Source organism: Lonchura striata, chromosome Z, assembly GCF_050655825.1.
Source record: "Lonchura striata isolate lonStrDom1 chromosome Z, ASM5065582v1, whole genome shotgun sequence".
Lineage (NCBI taxonomy): Eukaryota > Metazoa > Chordata > Aves > Passeriformes > Estrildidae > Lonchura > Lonchura striata.
Window position 1 is genome coordinate 85,329,141 of NC_140740.1, and position 21,137 is coordinate 85,350,277.

At 38.9% G+C, this 21,137-nt stretch overlaps 1 protein-coding gene across 2 annotated transcripts in view; it reads right to left on the bottom strand.

Annotated features, from left to right (window-relative positions):
• Positions 1–351: 351 nt before the first annotated feature.
• Positions 352–21,137, bottom strand: part of SMAD2 (SMAD family member 2) — a 48,973-nt gene continuing 28,187 nt past the window's right edge. Inside the window, exons 3-11 of one of the 2 annotated variants that reach the window (XM_021535532.3) lie at positions 16,825–16,914; positions 15,500–15,693; positions 14,886–15,020; positions 11,826–11,900; positions 10,186–10,239; positions 8,907–9,119; positions 7,024–7,161; positions 6,723–6,867; positions 352–2,341 (exon numbers count right to left, since the gene is read on the bottom strand). In XM_021535532.3, coding sequence (XP_021391207.1) covers positions 2,218–2,341; positions 6,723–6,867; positions 7,024–7,161; positions 8,907–9,119; positions 10,186–10,239; positions 11,826–11,900; positions 14,886–15,020; positions 15,500–15,693; positions 16,825–16,914 — 1,168 coding nt within the window. In that variant the 3' untranslated portion in view covers positions 352–2,217. The remainder of the gene's footprint in view (positions 2,342–6,722; positions 6,868–7,023; positions 7,162–8,906; positions 9,120–10,185; positions 10,240–11,825; positions 11,901–14,885; positions 15,021–15,499; positions 15,694–16,824; positions 16,915–21,137) is intronic. The other variant, XM_021535533.3, reaches the window with a different exon arrangement.

The following is a 21,137-nucleotide window of genomic DNA, read 5'->3' on the forward strand; positions in this document are numbered from 1 at the left end:
CACCCACCTGATTCAAGCTGCAACCTGCTCAAAAATGTGAGTCTGACCCAGACAAGCTGCTCTTATCTGTCTCACAGGTGAAAGTAAACACCTGAGATAGTAGGACGCAATTTGATTGTGGCAGGGAAAAAACATCTGCTTTAATAAACTCCATCAGGAGTAGGAGTCTGTACCACCAAACACACACAGACCCAGAACCTCCACAACAGCTGCATGGAAAGTGGTATTAAGATCTAAACTCTACCTTTCCATCCACCACATGCAGGACACTTGTACCATTTAACTGGGTGGATTACAGCAAAAAAAAAAAAAAAATATACAGACTGCAATTAATTAAAAAGAACCCAAACGGCCATTTTGAGAATTAAAACTTTTATTAGTGTATTCACATATTAGGCAAATGCAACACGCATGAAGCTTAATCTCTTAGGTCCACAAGTTCTACCAATACATTAGTCTACTGGTAAAACTAGCACAAACTGGTAACTGCTTTGCCAATTTTTTAAAGGAGTCTGGCCCATTTTCTCAAGGCTTGATTTTTGGTATTGCTTCTATGCCCTAGTCATTATGGCATAAAAATATCCATCACTATCATCAATTCAGTCAAGTGATTAAAAGCTGTAACACTGGCCACATTTTTGTTCTCAAAGCTAAGTTATCACTAGCTGTACTTACAAAGTACAGGACTAGTGTAATTGATGAAACAATGGAAAAAAACAAACAAAGGCAATCCTGCTACTGCCACAATAACAAAAGAATGACAGACAGCTAGATCACAAGATTGTTAGTAAGATGTGTATTTTTCAAGTCAGAATAACCCTTCTATACAGTTTCCCAACCCATCCCCAACCCAGACTTATTTGTAGAATATAATTCAGAATAATTTTAATATGGTGCAGCTGTAGTGTCCAAGGGTTCACAATAACATGCACTGTCATGAAGAACATGGAAGTCCTCCTTCGCTGGTCATACCTCAGCAACCACTATTCTAGAGGTTTTGCAGAAGCAACTACTTTTAATAACAAGGCCCATTATGACATAATGAATGTATATGATCTGGTGTGTAAGTAAACTATAAAAGCGACTCAGATAAGAAATTTAAATTCCGTTACTGAAATATGTTAAGAAGCTGCATCTATTTAAAACCTAAACAAAGAGTCTAGCTTACCCCGGGAAATAATTTTTCAAGGTATATGGCTCTGAAAACTAAACCCCATTATTTTTAGTGACATATGAAAAAGTGAAAAAAATACAGATGATAAGGGGTAAGACTTACTCAATGAAAAAAAAAAAAAATACAGATGTAAGCCAATAACCTTGTGCAGTTAATCCAATATCTAAAGCCATGGTAAATTCTCAGTGCATGAGAAAAAATAATTAATTTCAATGACCAAGGTACAAAAAAGTCCCAAATTACACCACTGCCAGCAATACTGCTGGCAACAGATGCATCAACTCAAATGGGTATCAAAAAGTAGACTGCTAGTGTGATGGACACTCAGAATTTATAATATGAATTAATTTTAGGCCCCATTAAGTAAATAAAGTGTCTTAAGACTTCACAGATCAATCTCAAGACATTTCTTTCCCTTCCAATGGAGGGAATTTCTCTTAAGAACGCAGCAAAAAATTCAGTTTTTCTATAAGGAAAGTCTTTTTATGTTTAGGACAACTTGAAAACCTACTTATATTAAAAAATATAAAAGAATAAGGGAGCAAAGTCTTGAAATTTCATGAGACACTTGCCCCAATCAAAAAACCAAAATTACCATTTATGGGAGCTAAAATGTAGAACAGCACAATACTGTGATATTTGAGATCATGAAACATTATTTGTATATATACTTAGCTATTCATGTTATTGATAACCATTAGGACACTCAATTATATACCCAATAAAAAACACCATTAAAGAGTCTTTAGAACTGTCCCTTCTTTCTGAAGAAGGCTTTTCTATACACTAAATTTTCATCTAGTATCAGAGTATAGGAAACAGAATCCACAAGGTGCTTTAACTGATGAGACCTCAAGTGCTGTTTTTTCTTTTTTCTTTTCTTTTTTTTTTTTCTTTTTTCTTTTTTTTTTTTCTTTTTAAAAAACCTTTTTAGATAGTAAACAGTTCATGGGGACCACACACAAATACTACGACAGACGAGCTGTTATATTAAGTCTGTTGACTGAACTTGATTTTCAGCCCACTGGTGACAGAGGAGAGTTTTAGGACATGCTGGAGCAGCGAACTGAAGGGGAGCCCATCTGAGTCAATACTTTGTCCAGCCACTGTAGAGGCCCGTTCAGGTGAAGCTCAATCCAGCAAGGAGTGCTCGTTACCGTCTGCCGCCTAGAAAACAAAGAACAGGGAAAAGTCACTCCACTGGGTTGGTGTCACCAGGTTTTGGTAGCAGGGGAGGCTTCTGCCAGAAGCTGCCACAAGCTTCCTTCATGTCTGGCAGAGACATCCTTTGGCAGCTCTGAAGGTGGACATGCTGCTGGTCAAGGCTGGGCCCATGAGGAATGGTGATGCCTCTGGGATAACAGATTAAAGAAAAAAATGAGATTGTTACCCAGTTTTAATTGCCACAGAAAGCAGGGTGAGGACGAGTGAGAGGAATAACTCTGCAGACACAAAGGGCAGTGGAGAAGGAGGGGCAGGGCAGATGTTCCAGGTGCCAGAGCTGAGATTCCCCTGCAGCACGTGGGGCAGCCCATGGAGAGGGCCACATTTTTGCTCTGAAAGCTAAGTTATCACTAGTTGTACTTATAAAGTATGTAAGTACATCCCTGTGGAGAGGGGAGCCCATGTTGGACAGCCTGTCCTTGAAGGAGTGCACCCCATGGAAGTGTGATCCACATTGCAGCAGTTCATGGAGAGTTGTTGCCCATGGGATGGACTCACATTGGAGTTCATGTAAAACTCTCCCACACTGGGGCAGGGGAAGGACTTGACTTCTCTCCCTGAGCAATGGCAAGAACAACACCTGAAAAACTGACAATGACGTGCATTCCTACCTCCTTTTGTAGCTGGGGGAGAAGGTAGAGCTGGCAAGGGGCAAAGGTGTTTTAGGTCTTATTTTATTATCTTGCCCTGGTTATGTTAGCAATAAATTAATTCCATTACTCTGATTCAAGCCTGTTTTCCCAAATGGTATTTGGCGAGGGTCTCTCCTGGTCTTTATCTCATGACCCTTTTGCTCTGTTTTCTCTCCCCAGCCCAGCTGTGGACAGGAGTGAGAGAGCTACTTTGGTGGCTGCCTGGAATCCAGTCAGAGTCAACCCACTGTGGCAGGTTCAGCTGCCATGAAATTCTGCATCACATGATTAAATATGTTTCCATACATATCTAGTAAATAGAGATAAAAATCTGTAACCATTACCATAACTGTTACTAAACTTTTTCCAGGAAAAAAAAAGTCCCAGAACTCCAAAGCACTTCACATATGTAAGACAAATCAATCATTACATGCTTGTCCACAAATACATGAAGACTATTTCTCCCTGGAGAATAATAACACAAGTATTTCCTTCAAGAGCCACACCAAGAGTCTTACTTCTAAAAAGAAATTCAGAAGTGAAGGCTGTCCAACTGATACAGTGTTCACACCACAAACAACTGTGTGCAGCTGTATCTAAACTTTTAAAGGGTCTGTACGCATAACTAGATTTGAATTTTGTAGACAAGTACTGAGAAATATGGGACAGAAACCCTCCCCTTGGCTCTGCAGTGTCAGCGTGACCAACAATGCTATGGTGATCATAAACTCTGGCTTTCTGGAGTAGACTACATCATAAATGTACAAGGAAATTGGTAGATGTTGTCAGAAACACTATATCAAAACATGGTGTGTGGTTATACTGTGCTACCTGATGGTATCTCAAAGGAACACCAAACTTTATCTCTGATTTCCTGTAATCTTATACTTCTACATGTGTTTTGCACTATAACACCCTCACACAAACAACTGAAGTAGAAATAATATTTCCCTTGTCTTTTATACTAATTTGCCTATAATTTTCCACAATAGAAGTCCTTATTTAAACACCATATAGCAAATTTCAGTGAAGTTGAAGGACTGACAACCATAAAGGCTTCATTCTCTCTCCCATATACCTTTGTTTCACAGATCTGTTATTCAAATGTCTTCCTTCTCATCTCCAAAGTAAAGAAATCAGTATTGGACAAGCCTGAGAAATCCTATTTCACTGCACCCACTCTAGGCATGAGAGTTTTCCGTAACCAGACTGGCAAGACTATGGTTGCTAAGCCAGTTTTTCATAGTAATTCCAGCTATCCCAAGATTCAAAGGCAGCAGATTAGTCAGACACAAACCGAGCTCCTTCATTTTTACTGTCGGCACTGCAGTCCTTTGCTTTAAGGAAATCTGTTTATATAAACAGAGGAATTGAAAAGGCAGAAAGATTAAGATGGCGAAGATTGATTTCAAAAGTTTCACATTTTCTAGAAGACAGCAGCTGGGGTCTGTGCTCTTTCAGCACTCTACAAAACAGTTATCTTAGCCCCAAATTCTATGCCAGAACAAAGTGATACAACAGAAAAACAAATCTAAACCACAGGAAATATAGTTCCATTTACTCTTGAATCTTCTCCCAAAGAAGGAAGTTCATTATCCCACCACTGTCAACTCTCCTACAATGTGTTTCACAACACAATTCCTCAAAATTTTACAGCTGGTTCTCTTCAACAATCCTCCCTTTGCACCACACTGGTAAAAGCTGGTAAAATAGTGACAGTCACTAAGCAACCATCTTAAAGCTAAAGACTCAGCTTCTTCAGCCCAAAGATTTCCAGTTCAAAGATCACTAATTGCCTCTGCTGAACTTTCTTTAGAAGTTGATCCTGGGCCTGGATAGTTCCTGTGCTAACATGAACATTTGACTGGTGATCTGAACTTCTACCATCCCAATCAGTTTGGGTCAACAAGTAACAAAGCAAAAAGCTTTGTCAGGTATTGTGTCTACCAAGCCTATGAAACATTATCACCTTGCTGTACCTGCACATTTATGCACATATGCTTAAAATGCAACTAATGCTTTGCCTTTGCCTAAGCCTGTTCTATGAGAAATGTTTTTTTCACATAATAATAAGCACAGATGTTTTAACAAGAGTGATGGGGTTTACAGTGTTTTCTGATCCATTTCAACAAGTCAGGCTACATTAATTTAAATTCAAGGTTGTGTCATTGGAGCCACCTCTTCTTGCTCTAATCCCAACTGCAGGATATTTGCAAGCTTTGTGTATCAATAATTTATTAGTATCATCTTAAAGAGAGGTGCAAAGAGATTAGTTCAGCATGAGTTAGAACCAGTTTTTGTGCTGTTTTGGCAGTGCTACCATTGCAGTTTTTTCAATCCTATGGTCTATAAACAGTTTAATGACTAACTACCAACATTTTCCCACTCAAAAGTAACTTTAACAAAAGCCTCCCCACAGTTTTAAACTAGCACTTACACTCACTTCAAGATGCCTCTATATAATCTGACTGATTAAGCCTTTCTTCTGCTCAGATTTGAATGTTGTATTTAATTATGCCTAAGTAATATATCCTCCTGCAGAGCCAAATCCAATAGCTCTTTAAACCTGAGCCAGATTGTTTCTTGGGTACTTCTTCCTAACAAAGAAGTACCAATTTATTCCATTACTCAAATTTCTCATTTCATCTCATTAGACTACTAAAAAATTGGCTTCATCTAGCTGAGAAACCTCCCCCACATACTGATACTGCTACTACATGTATGTATTTCAAAAGCAGATAAAGGAATCAACACAAGTGGAGCCTACACACCAGTATTCAACTTCAGAAATTATATGGCTTTAAAAAAAATCATTATTGCATTAGGGTATTGACATGTCAGACTTCATTCTTTCAATGGATAGTTTCTAGAGAGTTTAAGAGATTAGTTTAAAACCACAGGTCTAGCTCTCCAAAGTAATAAAATCTTTAGAACTGCTAAGTTAGAAGTCAATTTCTTTTCTTCTTGAATTTCCATAGTGCATTAGAAACAGGCAATGTCCTCAACTACCACTTTTCATTTGTGCTAATAGAGAACACAATTGGAATCTCTTCAAAAGCAGATAGAACGCTATTTTTTTCCACTCAAATAACTGTTTTTAGAAGTTTTACTACATAAACACAGTCATCTTACTCCTGCAAAGCTTTTTCCACTGCAAGTTCCAAAACACTTGCCATCCCCTAGATGCATGCTCTCCAGCTATTTCATTCTGCAAGAGCCACTGCAAGTCTCTCTGTTGGGTACCACCAAGCCCATCCTGCAGCACAGCCTAAGGAACTCATGCTACATGCAGAACAGGGCAGAGACCTGAATGACTGGAATGACTGCAAGTCTAACACAGCAAATAATCTCACGGCACAAACTGTGGAAATTCAGGATGATGGTGTGGATTTCACCACAACACGCAAGCCAGAGGGACTGAGCAAGGGAACGGAACTTTGACGACATTCCTTGCTCAACAGTTGGCTTCAATGCAACACTAAAATGAGTTTATAAATGACTTTGTAAATTAGCAGTTCCATAGCTGAGGGCGGGGGGGAAAAGGAAAATATGGGTTCAATTTGCAGATAGCATATCCACAATAGCAGCAAGAAGTGTGTACGTATAGCTTTCAAGCCAGACAGAAATGGTGTACTAGTGAAAGAACAAAAACTATTAACTCTAAATTTAATAGCAAAGGGTTTTTTCCTTACCTGTATTCAGCCCCCCATCCTTTAACAAAGCTCATTCTTATGGTACACATTCTAGTAAGTTGATAAACTGCTTCAAAGCCCTGATTCACAGACTGAGCCAGAAGAGCAGCAAATTCTTGGTTATTAAAGATTTTTAGATTGCATCCTATAAATAATCAAAAAGATACAGTCAGTGAATACAACTGCATTTGCTACAGAGAAGCCTGAATCTATGAAGAAATTACAAAAAAGGAAGGCAAGTGTCATCCAGTGAATACCTCCACTGGGTATTTTGACAAGAGACCTCTGGTAGGCTACTGACCTGGAGGAATTTTGCACACAGTTGCAGGATGCCAGCCGTATCTTTGATTACAGTTGGGGCTCTGAACGAAGATTGCGCTATCACTCAGGCACTCAGCAAAAACTTCCCCACCAATGTAATACAGGCGCACTCCCCTGCCTGTAGTGAAATCAAAAGGAGCTCTAGTTATGGTGTGATACAAACAGATTAGGGAACAAGGGAGTTTATTTTCCAGAGAAGGCCAAGGTCTTTCTTTACCACAGAAAAAGAAATCAATTATCTACACGACCTCATTGCTGTGCTGACAGTTGTAGCAGGAGCAGAACACAATTAAATTGCATTTTTCTCCCACAAATGCACAATATATGAAGGCAAAGCAGAATAATTTTTGGTCAAAAGTGAAAAAGCCTTTTCCAGCCATATAATGGGTTATAACCAAATCCAAGCTTAGAAGTAGTGTTCATAAGAACAGAATTAAAACTTGTCCTAATATTAAAGCATTGTATGTGAAGCAGCACAGGTCATTATGGTCAAAAGAGAAAACACAAGATCACCACTGCAACACTCTCTGCTTACATGCACCCACACTATTTCACAACCCACTGCACACCCTTGTACTGCTTTAACAAAAACAATACGACTTCATTTAGCCTTATTACAAAAAAATATCTGTGAAAAAAAATCAGAATTTTCAACAACTTAATGTTATTTGTTCTGTCTCTCTGAGTGGAAAACAGATCTGCATGGTTTATTTCTAGCAGAAAGTAAATAATGTGCAATTGATCTCCCAGAGAGAACTATTTATAATTAACAGGTACTTTGGAGGCCATAGTTTCCATTCGCCTTTTTAGTTAAAACAATTTTTCAAACAAAATGTGAGCTCCCACTATTAAAGAATAAGGACTCATGAGATTTTTGCTTTTTCTCATCATTGATCATTTTGACCAGTCAGCACAGGCACAGCCTGGGTTTCTGCACATCTAAAAATTTATTAGACAAGCATTTGGATTTGGCATTTGGACTTGGCATAAAAGGAGTCGGTTCTACAGAAGAGGCTGAAGTTTTACTGTAAGTAAAAATAACAATAACAACCAAAAAAATCTCGTAAATGTTGCTAATGAAAGTATCCAGGGGAAAAAAAAAAGAATGAAGGTAGTTTACTGAAGAATCCTAAGTCAAGTCACTGCATTGTGGAAAACAACATTCTTGACTAACCATTACAAAGAAAACTTTAATCATGTCAAAACAATGGGTTCTCAATAGCAGCTTTTCCCATTTCAGAAAACAATTCAGAATTTCATTCCATCAGTGTCCATTCTGCATTTTATAAATTACAATAAACTAAGCAACATAGGAATACTTTGTAATTAAAGCTTAAATTTCAGTTACAAGCAATTCTGAATATAAATGCTGCCTAGGGCAGAGTGGACCATTGAGGATGCTGGGAGCCATGAATCTGCCCCCGGGGTGCTTTGGTGCACCATCATTTTCCAGAAGGCAAGAACAGCAAGGTGAGCACAGGAGTGCCAGACACTAGAGTGGCTTTCTCCTGTGCTGCTCTGAGTGTGACAGCTGTGTCACTGCAGCTGCCACCAGCTACGGTGCTATGGAGGGAGGAAGGGCAGCTCCTTTCAACTCTAGCCATTGCTACATCACCTTCCAGTTCCAATGGGCTTCAGCAGCAGAAGCTGCTATGTTTCTCCCTAATTTCAGAAGCATCTGTGTCTTTCCACTTCTGTTCTCAGCCAGATGAGACCAAACTATCCTTGACAAGCCCTGAGAGATACGGCTGATGGCTGGCTGCACAAGGATGAAAGGAATCCAACACACATCCTACCTGCATCATTCCAGATAATTTAACTAACAAAATTAAATTAAATAGTTAAAAGATCAGAGATCTTTACCTATATGTCGCCTTGTCATTTCCACTGTAGCATTTCTGTTTACATTGGAAAGCAGACCTAGACAAAATCGCTCTGAATTTGATGGATCTGTAAAGCCATCTACAGTCAGGGAAGGCTGAGACGCATGGAAGGTTTCTCCCACTCTTTGATTCAATTCATAATATGCTATTGAACACCAAAACGCAGGCTCCGAGTAAGTAACTGGTTGCAAGTCTAAAAAAAAATTTCAAAAACCAAGCTTAACACAGATTTTAAGGCTGAAAGTAGATCAATGTACCCTGCTATATGTCTCTTCCAGAAAAGGCAGCAGTAGCCTCTTCAAACTACTCAAACTATATTTTGCTTGCTGTCCTTTTTACCTACTTCAGTAAATAGAATGGAATTCAATCTTCCACACAAGAGAAGGAGGAGGGGAAGAAGGGATGATCTAATCTGACCACAGCTCATTTAGTTCAGTACTTGCATTTTGCTCAGCAAAATGATTTAGCTAATGGTGCTCTGAGCGCCAGACGCTGAGACATTCCTGTTGCCTTTTCTGTAGCTTGCTAACATTTTGGCAGCATTAAAGAAAAGATTAAACTATCAAACACTGAACAACAAAAAGGAAAGAAAAAATATGTTCTTTTGTATTACACTGTCTCTAGATAAAGGTAGTTCTAAGCTGCTTTATTGTCCCATACTAGAGAATCTTCCCTGTGTATCTTCAGGTTATTTTCTTCACTGCTTCCCTTTTTTACCTACCCTAATTACTTACTCAGCATTCTGCATTTTCCTGTCACATCCTGTCACCATTCCTTAAACAAACCCACAGCAATCTGATCTTCCTGCGGCACTTACACAAACACACAACTGTAGCACTGGATCAAAGCAGGTGGGCTACTAATGTGGGAGCAACACTGTCCTGTGGTTACAGGTGAAACAGTACATGAGAAGAGCAGCAGAATACACACACAAGGGAGACAGCAAGTCTGGGCAGCATTATGGAGAGGCAAACATCCTTTTAAACTAATCATTTGATAAATGCTATTCCTGCATACACAAAGATATCACTCCTCTTTGCTACAACTCCTTCTCTAGCTCAACAGGTACAGAAACAGAGTAATTGTTAACAAGTGATTAACCCAGCCCCATTATGTTTAACATCAGGAAGCCAACACAACAGTAACCTCCATAATATAGCTTCTAATTTCTTACAGCACATTTTCACTTTTAAAGTAATTACATATATAATGAAGAGTCACTGCACATGGAAAAATAATTGTAAGTATTTCCAACTTACCCAGGCTATGATTAACTGGAGAGAGAGTACTAGGAGACAGTTCTGCTGGAGATCCTGTTGAAACAAGACAGACAAGTTTCAGAGCAAATATTTTTTGCTATTTCAAATCATGAGGCATAACCATTATCTATCTCAGGTTTACACCGAAGTTTTTCAGAGTAAGAAACTTCAATTGTCTGGAATATCAGACATTTACTCTGAATTAGAATTCAATTTTCCAGACTTCTGGGTACCCACCCCTCCTTGTAAAGGCTCAATTAACTTAGCATTGTATCTGGCAGAACTCTGCTGCTTCGTGCACACTCTCAACACTATTTATGCACTTCTCCAGTAAGAAGGCAGTGACTTCCTAAATTCAGTAAAAAAAACGGGGAAGAAAGTGTGGATGAGACAAACAAGACATTGCCTCTCTGTTCTCAAAGGAAAAGATTTATCTTGGAAAAGACCTTCCAGTATCTGAAGGCAGCCTTCAAGAAAGTTGGAAAGGGATTGTTTACAAGTGCAGGTAATGACAGGACAAGAGAGAGAGACTTCAAACTGAAAGAGGAAATATTTAGATTAGATATTGGGAAAAAAAAATTCTATGCTGAGGACGGTGAGGCCCTGGCACAGGTTTCCCAGAGAAGCTGTGGCTGCCTTGTACCTTGAAGTGTCCAAGGCCAGGCTGGACAGGGCTAGGAGCAACATGGGGTAGTGGAAGGTGTCCCTGGTGGAAAGAGACGGTCTCTAAGGCCCCTTTTATCCCAAATCATTCTATGATTTATGACTCTATGATCGCCAGAAAAGAGCAAGTCAGATTTCCTCATTTGAGGAAATAATTCTTTCCCAGAAGGAGGCATTTAAACACCCATAATAACATGAACTCTCCAACACAATTTGCACACAAGGTGGCAAAATACAGAAAGGCTTTCACAGAAACATTCCTACAGTGACTGCTGATGTCAGGCTGTTTTAATTAAGGTATTTATTGTCACACAGTGGGAAAATATTGCAGCTCTTACAGAAACTGGAGCAGCTGATCCCAACTTACTGAAAATGGTTGCTAACATTAGCTAACCAAGCTCACTCAAGCCTGCCAACACACAGCAGGAGGTTCTTAGCCAGCACGTTAACTGTGCTTTGTCCAAGTCTAAGGTCAACCACATTATCGAGAAACCCTTACATAAAAATGGCACAAATGCTGTTACTTTTGCCACAGAACCTTCCACACAAGAATTAATTTGAAACATGGCACAAGTGGTAAGTTTGTCTGAATTTGAGACAGGTTCTCAGAACATAGATTGTCTGTACCTTGTTTAGGCCAACAGACATTGTGCTTCAATTAACCTGTTTGCCGGGGAATGGTTGAAACCAATTAGCTGTTAAAATCTATTTTAAGGGTTTCTGGTGAAGTCCTAATTAGACCTGTATGCTTCTGTTACAGAACAAACATACTTAATATGTCACAGAATGTTTTAGAAGCATTTCCCTGGCAAAAAATTGTTTGGTTCATTAAAGACTAAAAGTGCTATTTTAGGCATAAAACACCAGGTTTTACAGAGGAAAACTGTCACCATCTTTTGGGCTGAATTAATGCTCCTATGCAGAGGGATCACAGCTACTAATACAAAGCCTTGAAAGTGACGAAAAAGAAATGTTACCTGTATCCATGCTTTGGTTCAGCTGCTGGTCACTTGTTTCTCCATCTTCACTGATATATCCTGGAGGAGGTGTTTCTTATTAAAAAAAAAAAAAAAGAAAAATCCACCAGTTTGTAAAATGACTAGGCAAACTTCTATAAGATCTAAGTCTTGTGCATTTTGTAATGACATCTTCATAAGCTCTTGTTACACCTACCTGAACACTGAATCTGAATGTCATTTTACTGTCCCCTTTTCCTTCAAGTAGGACTTCAAACAGGTTACCTGCCTTATTGGTATGTAAAATGTATCTTCTTTTGTATGTCAGTCAGTTGCTGAAATATGTTATATAAATACCAGAATCCTTGTTCCATTTAAGACAAAATGCTGTCACTACAATGAGTAACAATTTTGCAATTTGATCAACAGCTTTCATGTTTAGTAGAATTACAAATGAAGAAAACCATCTGGTGATTTCCACAAAAAAATAATGAGAGCTGTCTTTATGTAGGGTAACCATCAGATCAGATAACCCACCCACACCTTACTGAAGTTGTTTAAGATTTAAAGGTTGTTTTTCAGTTCAGTCCCCAAATATGTACTTCTTCCATACACAACAGCTGTTTTGACTCATGTATAACTACATTAACTTAGAACACTGCACAAGTTATATTATTACTACTAATACTTCTAAGCTCTATTAACATTATCATCTACTCTTTTAACTAGCTTTCTCTAAAGACAGAATTTCACAGACCAAAGTAAATTCAGTACCAACTTTGAAGCATTCTGACGCCAGAAACTGTGTTTAATTCCTCAGAAATATCTTCAAAACCCAGGAGAGTATGCATGTTCATCTCCATTCAAACTGTTCTTCATAATCCAGATAATGAAGTTAACCAACTGCCTTTCAGGAAATATGTTTCTTTGAACTGGGCAAATGTCTTTTCCTACATATTACAGGCACAACCTATGTTTCTTTAGTTAAAGTCTTTGAAGCTAACTATCTTTACAATCACCTTAGAATTGTCTCTGAAACTTCTAGGGGTTAAACACCTATAATTACATTATTACCAAACAGCAGAAATTTAAAGATAGAGCCTTTTTGCTTAAGAAATAAAATAAAATTATAACAAGCATCATGTTTGAGATATACTGCAATATTGTGAGATCAGAAGGAAACCAGTGAGAGGAAACTAGATTAAGTCAGTTGATTAAATTAAAATGAACTGAGAGAATTTTATCTTTGATTCATGTTGTGTGCTAAATATAGCCATGACAGAATTCAACTGAGAATTTAAAAGGACAATTAAAGGAAATCTTCATTAGTAAGAAATATGATAACAAAAATCATATCCATTTTGATGATTTTTACAGCAGTCGTCGTGATACAGGGGACTCCACCCTTCTCCTAATCATTAGCTATTGCTTAAGCCCATAGCTGTGGCAAAAGGTCAATACACATTTCCAATTCAACCCATGACTCCTGTTTCCAGTTGCTAATCTAGGCTCTTTGGCATAGATTATTTTCCATGTCTAGTCTCTGCCCAAACAGAGAAGATTTAGTCTACCTAGTACTATTAACAGTTTAAGGTCAGAGGTTGAGCACCACACAGCTGGAAATGAAGACTCAGGTGGGGCACCAAAAGTTTCTAGTAGAGCTTGAGTGCTGCCAGAAGTGTGGATGATGCAGCTCAGCCCATCCAGAACAACCCGAACTGGAACATGCAGCTCCCAAAGGCCACCCTGCACCTTCATTACCACCAAGCTATCTTACAGATCAAGTACTGAGACAGGTCTGGGGTACAAAGCTACCAGCCTGCCCTACTGCTGAAGAAAACGGTTCCCTGAAGAAGGCTGTAAAAGCACACAAGGCTTATCAGAACCCAGCCAAGCATTCTAGATTAAGTCAGCAAGGAAACAAAGTAAGAAACCACGATATGAGCACAGGAGGAGGGTGTCACTGACAAAGACAAGGAGGTGTGGTTACCTGCATAAACATTTGAGGATCATGTGAGTTCCTACAATCACCTTGAGCAAACTTCCTGCAAATAACTAGTTTAACTTATTTCCATAGCACTGGATTTGCAGCAAGTGGCTTTCCAGTAAGCTGTTTGCAGATCTTACCAGAAGCCCTCAGTTTGAGTTAAAAAACTATCTGCAAGTACACCAGTTTCTAGCACCTTGAATTGTTCTATAAGGGTAGAAACAGATGTGGCCAAAATTAAACAGAAAGGTGAAATTGATTGTTTAATGTCTTGGATAGATTTAAAGGAAACACAAGCAACATTCTGCTTAAGACCTGTATGAACAACTTGTACATTGCCCATATTTGAGTTCTGGGCAGTTATCTCATTCTTTCAGAGATTCCAGATGTGAATTTTCAGCTTATTCATAACATGAACAAATTAAACATTTATGAGCAAACTTCAGCTTTACTTGGTTTTACACTCCAAGCGACTTCCTGAAGAGATAGGAAACAGGAAGTTGGGGCAGGAAGAAAAGGGTCATTGATTTTATGTTTCAATGAGGATAACAGGGTTTCAGTGTGGCAGATTAGCACTGTTGTTTGTTTTGGGGTGGAAAAAGGAGAAAACAGAGGGAGGAGAAATTCTTTAACAGTTCAATATTGTGAAGTGAACTACAGATCAAGACACTTGTAAAGTCATCACTTTGCAACTTGAAAGTTTTCCCCACATATCACACGGGATGAGATTGAGCATCACTTTATTACTCAATCTCAAATGCACAACATTTGGCAACCCCTGCATGTTTGTAAAAGAAGCATAAAGCAGAAGGTGAAGATCTACTTTGGACTTATTAGCATTCTGAATCTCAAACAAGCTACTGAAACCAAGTCAGGTATTGTGAAATGACAGCAATATGGTTTCATGCAGGATCATGTTCTGCAAATAACAGTGTTTAGGTATTTCCACTGGAATTAATACACTAAATCAACTAAAGCTAATTTAGTGTTGCTTATTTTAAATAATTTGATCACTTACAAGGATTAAATGACCATCTTTGTTCCAGTGGCACAATGTCAGAACATGCTGTCTACAGCGGGAGTTAAGAAAATACCTGGTATGTAATTGCTCTGTGGTTCAATCCCAGCTGGAAAGTTAGTGTTCTCAGGAATGGAATGGGTATAGTCATCCAGAGGCGGCAGCTCCGTTAGAATCTCAGTGTGCCGCGGCACAAGCACGGGAGGCAAGACTGGAAAGGCAAAATTCAAAAATCACTGGTAATGAAAATACACAATTTTATGAGCTAAAAGGAAAACAATCAATCTAAAAACATCTACGAGTTTCTTCAGACATTTTGAAATCTTCTGAAACTCAGCACTGCTAATAATACATTTGCACAGCTAGTTATTGGAAGAAATGGGATTCCTGAGGTGCCTTAAATAAGACTATTCCACATTAGCAAAGGTAAATCAACTTTTTTGTCCTATCCAGTCTGAATTGCACCTGGCCAGCTGGAAATTGCTAGCAGTCCTGGAGGTGTTTATAAACACATTTGTAAAGATTTTTCAGTAACTTTACTATTAAAAACTTTCAGGGATATGATCTCAAAAAGAATATTGTACTTCTACCAAGAGAGGACACCACCCTTCCCTTGTTTTTCATTTGAAACATTATGCTGAACAAACACAAATGGATTCTACCACAGGAAGTCAGAAGAAGTTCTCCTACCTGGTGTCTCCACTCTCTGGTAGTGGTAAGGGTTTACACATACTTCATCCTTTTTAAGATTAAAAGCATATTCACAGTTTTCAATTGCCTTAAGTTCATGGTGGCTGTGAAGGTCTGGCCAGCGCCACAGGCGGCAGTAAATGACATGAGGCAATCCCTTGCGGTGAGACACCTGCAGACGGCCATCAAGAGATCTGCAGGGGAAAGATGTGGAGAAGAGTTTACAGACTGAGTGCTGCCTCGATCACTCCAGCAACAGAATACACACATGGGTAGCTCATTCTCAGAATTCAGTGCATTGACTCTGCTAGTGACATCTATACTCTAATTAAAAGGCTTCAAATGCATTGAAAATGATTGTATCAAGCAATGTCAAACTCATTTTTGAGCTGCTCAAATTATTGCCAGTGAATTTAGAGTTCATTAAAAGCCCCTTACATCCAACCAAGTATTTAGAATGATTGCTTCATATACTTTTTTTTTAAATGCAGAAGACAGTTAAAAATAAAATCACACACTTAATGGTCCCTTCCACTTCTAAAGGTACCTCAAGGCTTTGCTGTGGCACGGATGCTTTATGGTTTTAAGCATAAGAACTCCCACAGGACTGCAAATAAGCCTATAAGCAGTCAGCTGCCCAAGTGATCCACATGGCAGTATAACTGCAATGCAAAACACATGAATGCACATCTTGTAAGGGCTGTACAGTTTATCTTCTTCATCTGCCTTGCTACCAGCTGAAAATGTTTTGCTAGTTTTAAGACAGACTGCATATGCTTACACAAATGCAGATGTTTATGATTGTTATGGGATGGGAGACAAACCTCAATACACAAATCAAGTAATGTGACATGAAAAAATAAAGACCCTATTTAGAATTTGCCCACCATTAAGTACTGAAGAATTTACAAACAATTCTTTAGTAGCTTGTATCTGAGCCAATTAGCAAGATTTAATTCAAAGCTTGTGGCATACAAAGCAGTTTAAACACTTTGTAAGATTAGGTCTATAGAATTAAGTTTTCCAATTTTGTTAATAAAAATACCAAATCACATTAGAGCTTGCATTTAACAAGTCTTCCCATTCTTTCAATAGCACTGGCATGAGAAAGGAGTAACAGTAGAATTAAGAATTTCATTGGTCAAAACATCAGCTGTGAACACACTGGTATCTACATTGGCAAAGAAATACTTCAAAATGCTATATCATGAGAGGCCTAGGAATCATTTTAGTCTATTTTACAGCTAAAGCATCCCATTACAGACCCTCCAAAGCCAATCCCTCCCACAAGATTTTTATGATGCGAGAGAGGGCAGAATATTCACCTGGTTTGTTCAGAGAAGCTGTAAAGGCCTGCTGTATCCCACTGATCTATCGTGTTTGGTGTACTCAGTCCCCAAATTTCAGAGCAAGTGCTGTGCATAAATTGAAAACAAAAACAAAAAATTGATATGAATATGGAACATGGTTATTCAAAACACCATGATGTCAAACATGGAAAAATGTACAGAATACTTCCTTTCACATAGAAGATAGAGCACTGTTAGAGCACTGGCATAGACTGACATCTCATGCTATATTTTCTATATGAAGGAGGCTATCAAAATGGAACAAGTGATTCAAGGTAAATGATAAATGTTTTTAAAGGTGAACAAGTTCTTGTTTTTTAAGTAATTAATACAGTTGCAATGTTCCTTAAAACAGGCAAAACTTCCTCAGCCTAGTTCTTTACAAAATTCAATTTTAAAAGGTAGTTTCTGGGTTGGGATTTTTTTTTTTGTTTTTGTTTGTTTCTAAACATAAACTGCCCCAAGACTTCCAACAAAGGCCATGTGCATCCAAAACTGAAATTCACAATCTAAAGTTCAAGTATCACCACTTCAGCATTAAACTCAATTTCCACGCACACAGTAATTTCTTGCTATTCTGAAAAACAGAAATTCAAACTCTGAAGAAAAACACATTATAGCTGATATTTAGCTGTTTTCTGTAATCTTTGATTAAACAGCTAAATATTCTTTCACACAGTATGCGAAACAGAATGTTTTACACTGTAGTACCTTAAGATTCAACTATCACATAACAACTTTCATTGCTAAATCAAGTAGGAGAAAAGGAGAGACAACTCAGCCTTGACCAAACTGGTTCAAGGAGCAGATCACAATGGGAAAGATAAAGGAACATTCAGTCATAGACACAAACTAAAGCAGAGGCAAATTTAAATAAAGCAAGAAAACAGCATACGATTGTAAACAGGCACCAGACTTTCAGGAGCATAAACAAAGATCAGCTCTATAACATACTTGCTCAGTGACCACTGAAAACAGATAGTTTATTTTATATAAGTAACATACAACTAAACCTCTCACTTCAGAAATTAATAGAATTTGTTTCACAAGCAACTTGAATCTCTGCTTCCTAATTATGCAGCCTGAAGCCTGGCTGGCTGCTGTATTACCTTTAAAATTAACAGCCTCCAAAAAGTTGCAACAGGAAGAATCCAAAATCACCAAACTTTTAAATGTAAGCGTTGTAACTGAAATTTAAATTATCAAGTTTAGCCAATACACTCAAGTTTGGACTGAATGCTTAAGAAAAGAAATGTGAGGATGGTGCTTTTATTTATTCTCATTACACAGGGAAAATTCATTAGTGTTACAAAACAAAAGAGCAGACAGCACGTCACTGGACTTGAGACCACTTTCAGGGCTGACAACCACCTCCGTTCCACAGCAACTTTTAATAAAACCTTAAGTGTTGGCAACTGGTGAAGGCAATAATGAGCCTTGCTTCCTTCTTGCCTCTACCATAAATATCTCATTTCTGATACCATCCCAGTGAGGCTGAAATGTGCATGCCGGTGAGAAGCCACCCAAACCAATAAACTGGCTATCTGACCAGAGAACAAACATGGCTGAAAATACATGTTTTGAATTACTTCTCAGTCAGGTCATGTCTCTTCACTGTAGTTCATATGAGCAGTACAAAGAAGGAGAGTGTAACTGTAGGTGGCAACAGCCTGCTTTTATCACTAATAAATACATTAAATAAAATAAGGCTTTCTGGTATATTACTGATTATAAGTACAAGTAAAATCTTGTCCTAGATGAGTTTGACTAGTAGAGAGCAACAGAGAGCCAGAGATGAAGGGTCATTCTCTGGCACAGATCCAGCTCTTCAGAAAAGCCAACCATCCTGAACAAGTTGCATCCAGGTCGGAATAAAGCAGCATCACAGCTCTCCCGACCAAGTGGACAAGGAGGGATCCTGCCCATGGCTGCATCAGGAGGACTTGCAGCCTCTCTTCCACATTCCTAAGATGCAGTCAGAACTGGGGGCCGCCAGAAGCTTTGCAAGGATTGAAGTAGTTGCCCTGAAGACACATGGACACCAGGGAGCATCCCTGCACTGTACTGTGTCCTTAAATATACACCACTGCTGCTGCTAAGACAGATCATCTTTACATGCAATTAGAAGAACAATCAGCAGGCACAAAGCCTGCTGCATATTAATTGACACAGTGAGCTCTGACAGCTCACTACCTTTGAGCACTGGATCCTTCATACAAAGCAGTGCTCCAAAACTGTGGAGCTGTCACACAGATTACACGTTCCCAAAATTGTGGGGTGCATCGCCGGAATGAAGCTCAAAGCACCATGAGGGGAGGACAGGCCAAGAGGCAAAGAAAAGTGATCAGTCAGAGCAGCAAAACTGCTCCAAAGTCACTGGTTTACATGACATGCTATCCTCTGGGATGGATATCTGCTTAGAGATGGAATTAGTATTAGTGTTTACTGTTTCATCGACACCAGGACTATAATTAAACTCCAATAATGCACAATCAAACAAAGAAGAAAGAGCCTGCAGGAAATCATTCCATATGATCAATGAAGTCAGCTCAACAAAGCTTTACTGTTTGCTGAAAGAAACAGCTAAAGAAATAAAGAGGCTTCTCTACTTCCTGCTGACATAAAAGATCCATTGCCTACAAGGTACAAGACCATCCCCTCACCACTTCACCCAGGCACTAAACCAAGACTTAAAATTCACACACACGCACACCAGATCAAAACTAAATTCCTCACAACCCTAAAAACTGTATTTCATACACAGTACTTCCATTAAAGGCTACAGTATGTTCATTCATACATAAGCCATGTCCTGACAGAGGGCAGGCACGTCTACTCATCCCTGAAAGGTGGTGCTGGAAAGATGACTGAATTCTAAAAGACGTTTTAGCCACCAGTAAAACCATCTGAAAATAAGGCAGGAGGTACAGATTTTTAATAGTGCAGAATTACTGCCACAAAATAAACAGGAATCACTTACTCCTAAATCTACCTTTCTGAAGCATCCAAAACCTTGTGTGATGCAAAGAGTCCTTTCCATGCCTTAGTCCATAAAGGTTTCAGGAGAATCAAGTACTAACGTCTGTACTCATAAATCAAGCCACATCTGGAAATATTCCCAGGTCCTGGAACACGATCATGTATGCCAGAAAACAGCTAGGACATCCCCCAGCACCAGGCTGTGCCAATTATTGTTCTCCCACACAATTCCCAGGTTTGTGAGCCACACAACATCGGGACCCAGTCACACTGCACAATTCAGATGCAGCTCCCCTGCTCTGCTAGCTAAGGGTTGAAGAGAATGGACAAGGCAGTCCTGAGCCAGTTGGACAGAGCCTGGGAATGTTCCCAGGCGCGTTTAATTTATTAGGAGGGAGGCAGCCAGACATATCACCATTTCACCTTCAGTAAGCGCTCAAGCTGAAGCCAGGAAGCACACTTCAGGCTTTGTATTTTACCAAACAAGGGGGTTTGGTTTTGAACTCGCTGTACACTGTATCACTGGTAAGCATCATTTTCAAAATATAATTTGGCTCCTGTGTCACTGTACCTAAATCTTTCCTGTGCAGACAGTGTTTAAATATACCCTAAAACACAAGTTCAAAGCTAATGTACTTCCTCTCTCCTGGACACTTTCATTCCAAAGAGCATTTTCACTGCTGCTCTCAAACCAATTTGTTGACAGAAACAAGTCAACAATACAAAAGCTAGTTTTTTATCTTTTCAACACTTTTCAACAGTAGCTCCCAATAGCAAATCACCATGTTTTGTGGCCTTTAGCACTCCATGCTTGAATAGAAGATTGCCACTTTTGCAGTTCCCACAAGTAAGTGAATTTATGATAACAGACTCCAGGGATACAAAGCACCAATTCGGCTCAGCTTCCCAGGTGATGTGGAGGTCTAACAAGAGAAAACTATTTCGTAGAGAAAATAGTTTTCAAATAATATTTGCAAAGAATAAGAACTGCTCTTTGAGACCCAGGTACTTTTAGGGAAACCAAATCTAGCAGGTATGTGGCTAAACTGCTACACACTAAACCTGGGACAACTGGGGTTTGGGGCTCTTCAGAACTGACCAGAGGACTTATCTGGTAAAGAAAGGATCAGGCAAGTTTATACATGGTGGAAACAAAGCTACTTCTGTCAGAATCCTTCCTTGAATGGAAAGGGTTGCAAGAGCTGGCATTTCAACTTGACTTTTTATCTGCTTATAAGGAGCATCATATCTCATATGATAGTGTGCAATTCTGGCAAGAAGAATCTTTAATGTGGCTATCAGCACACAAC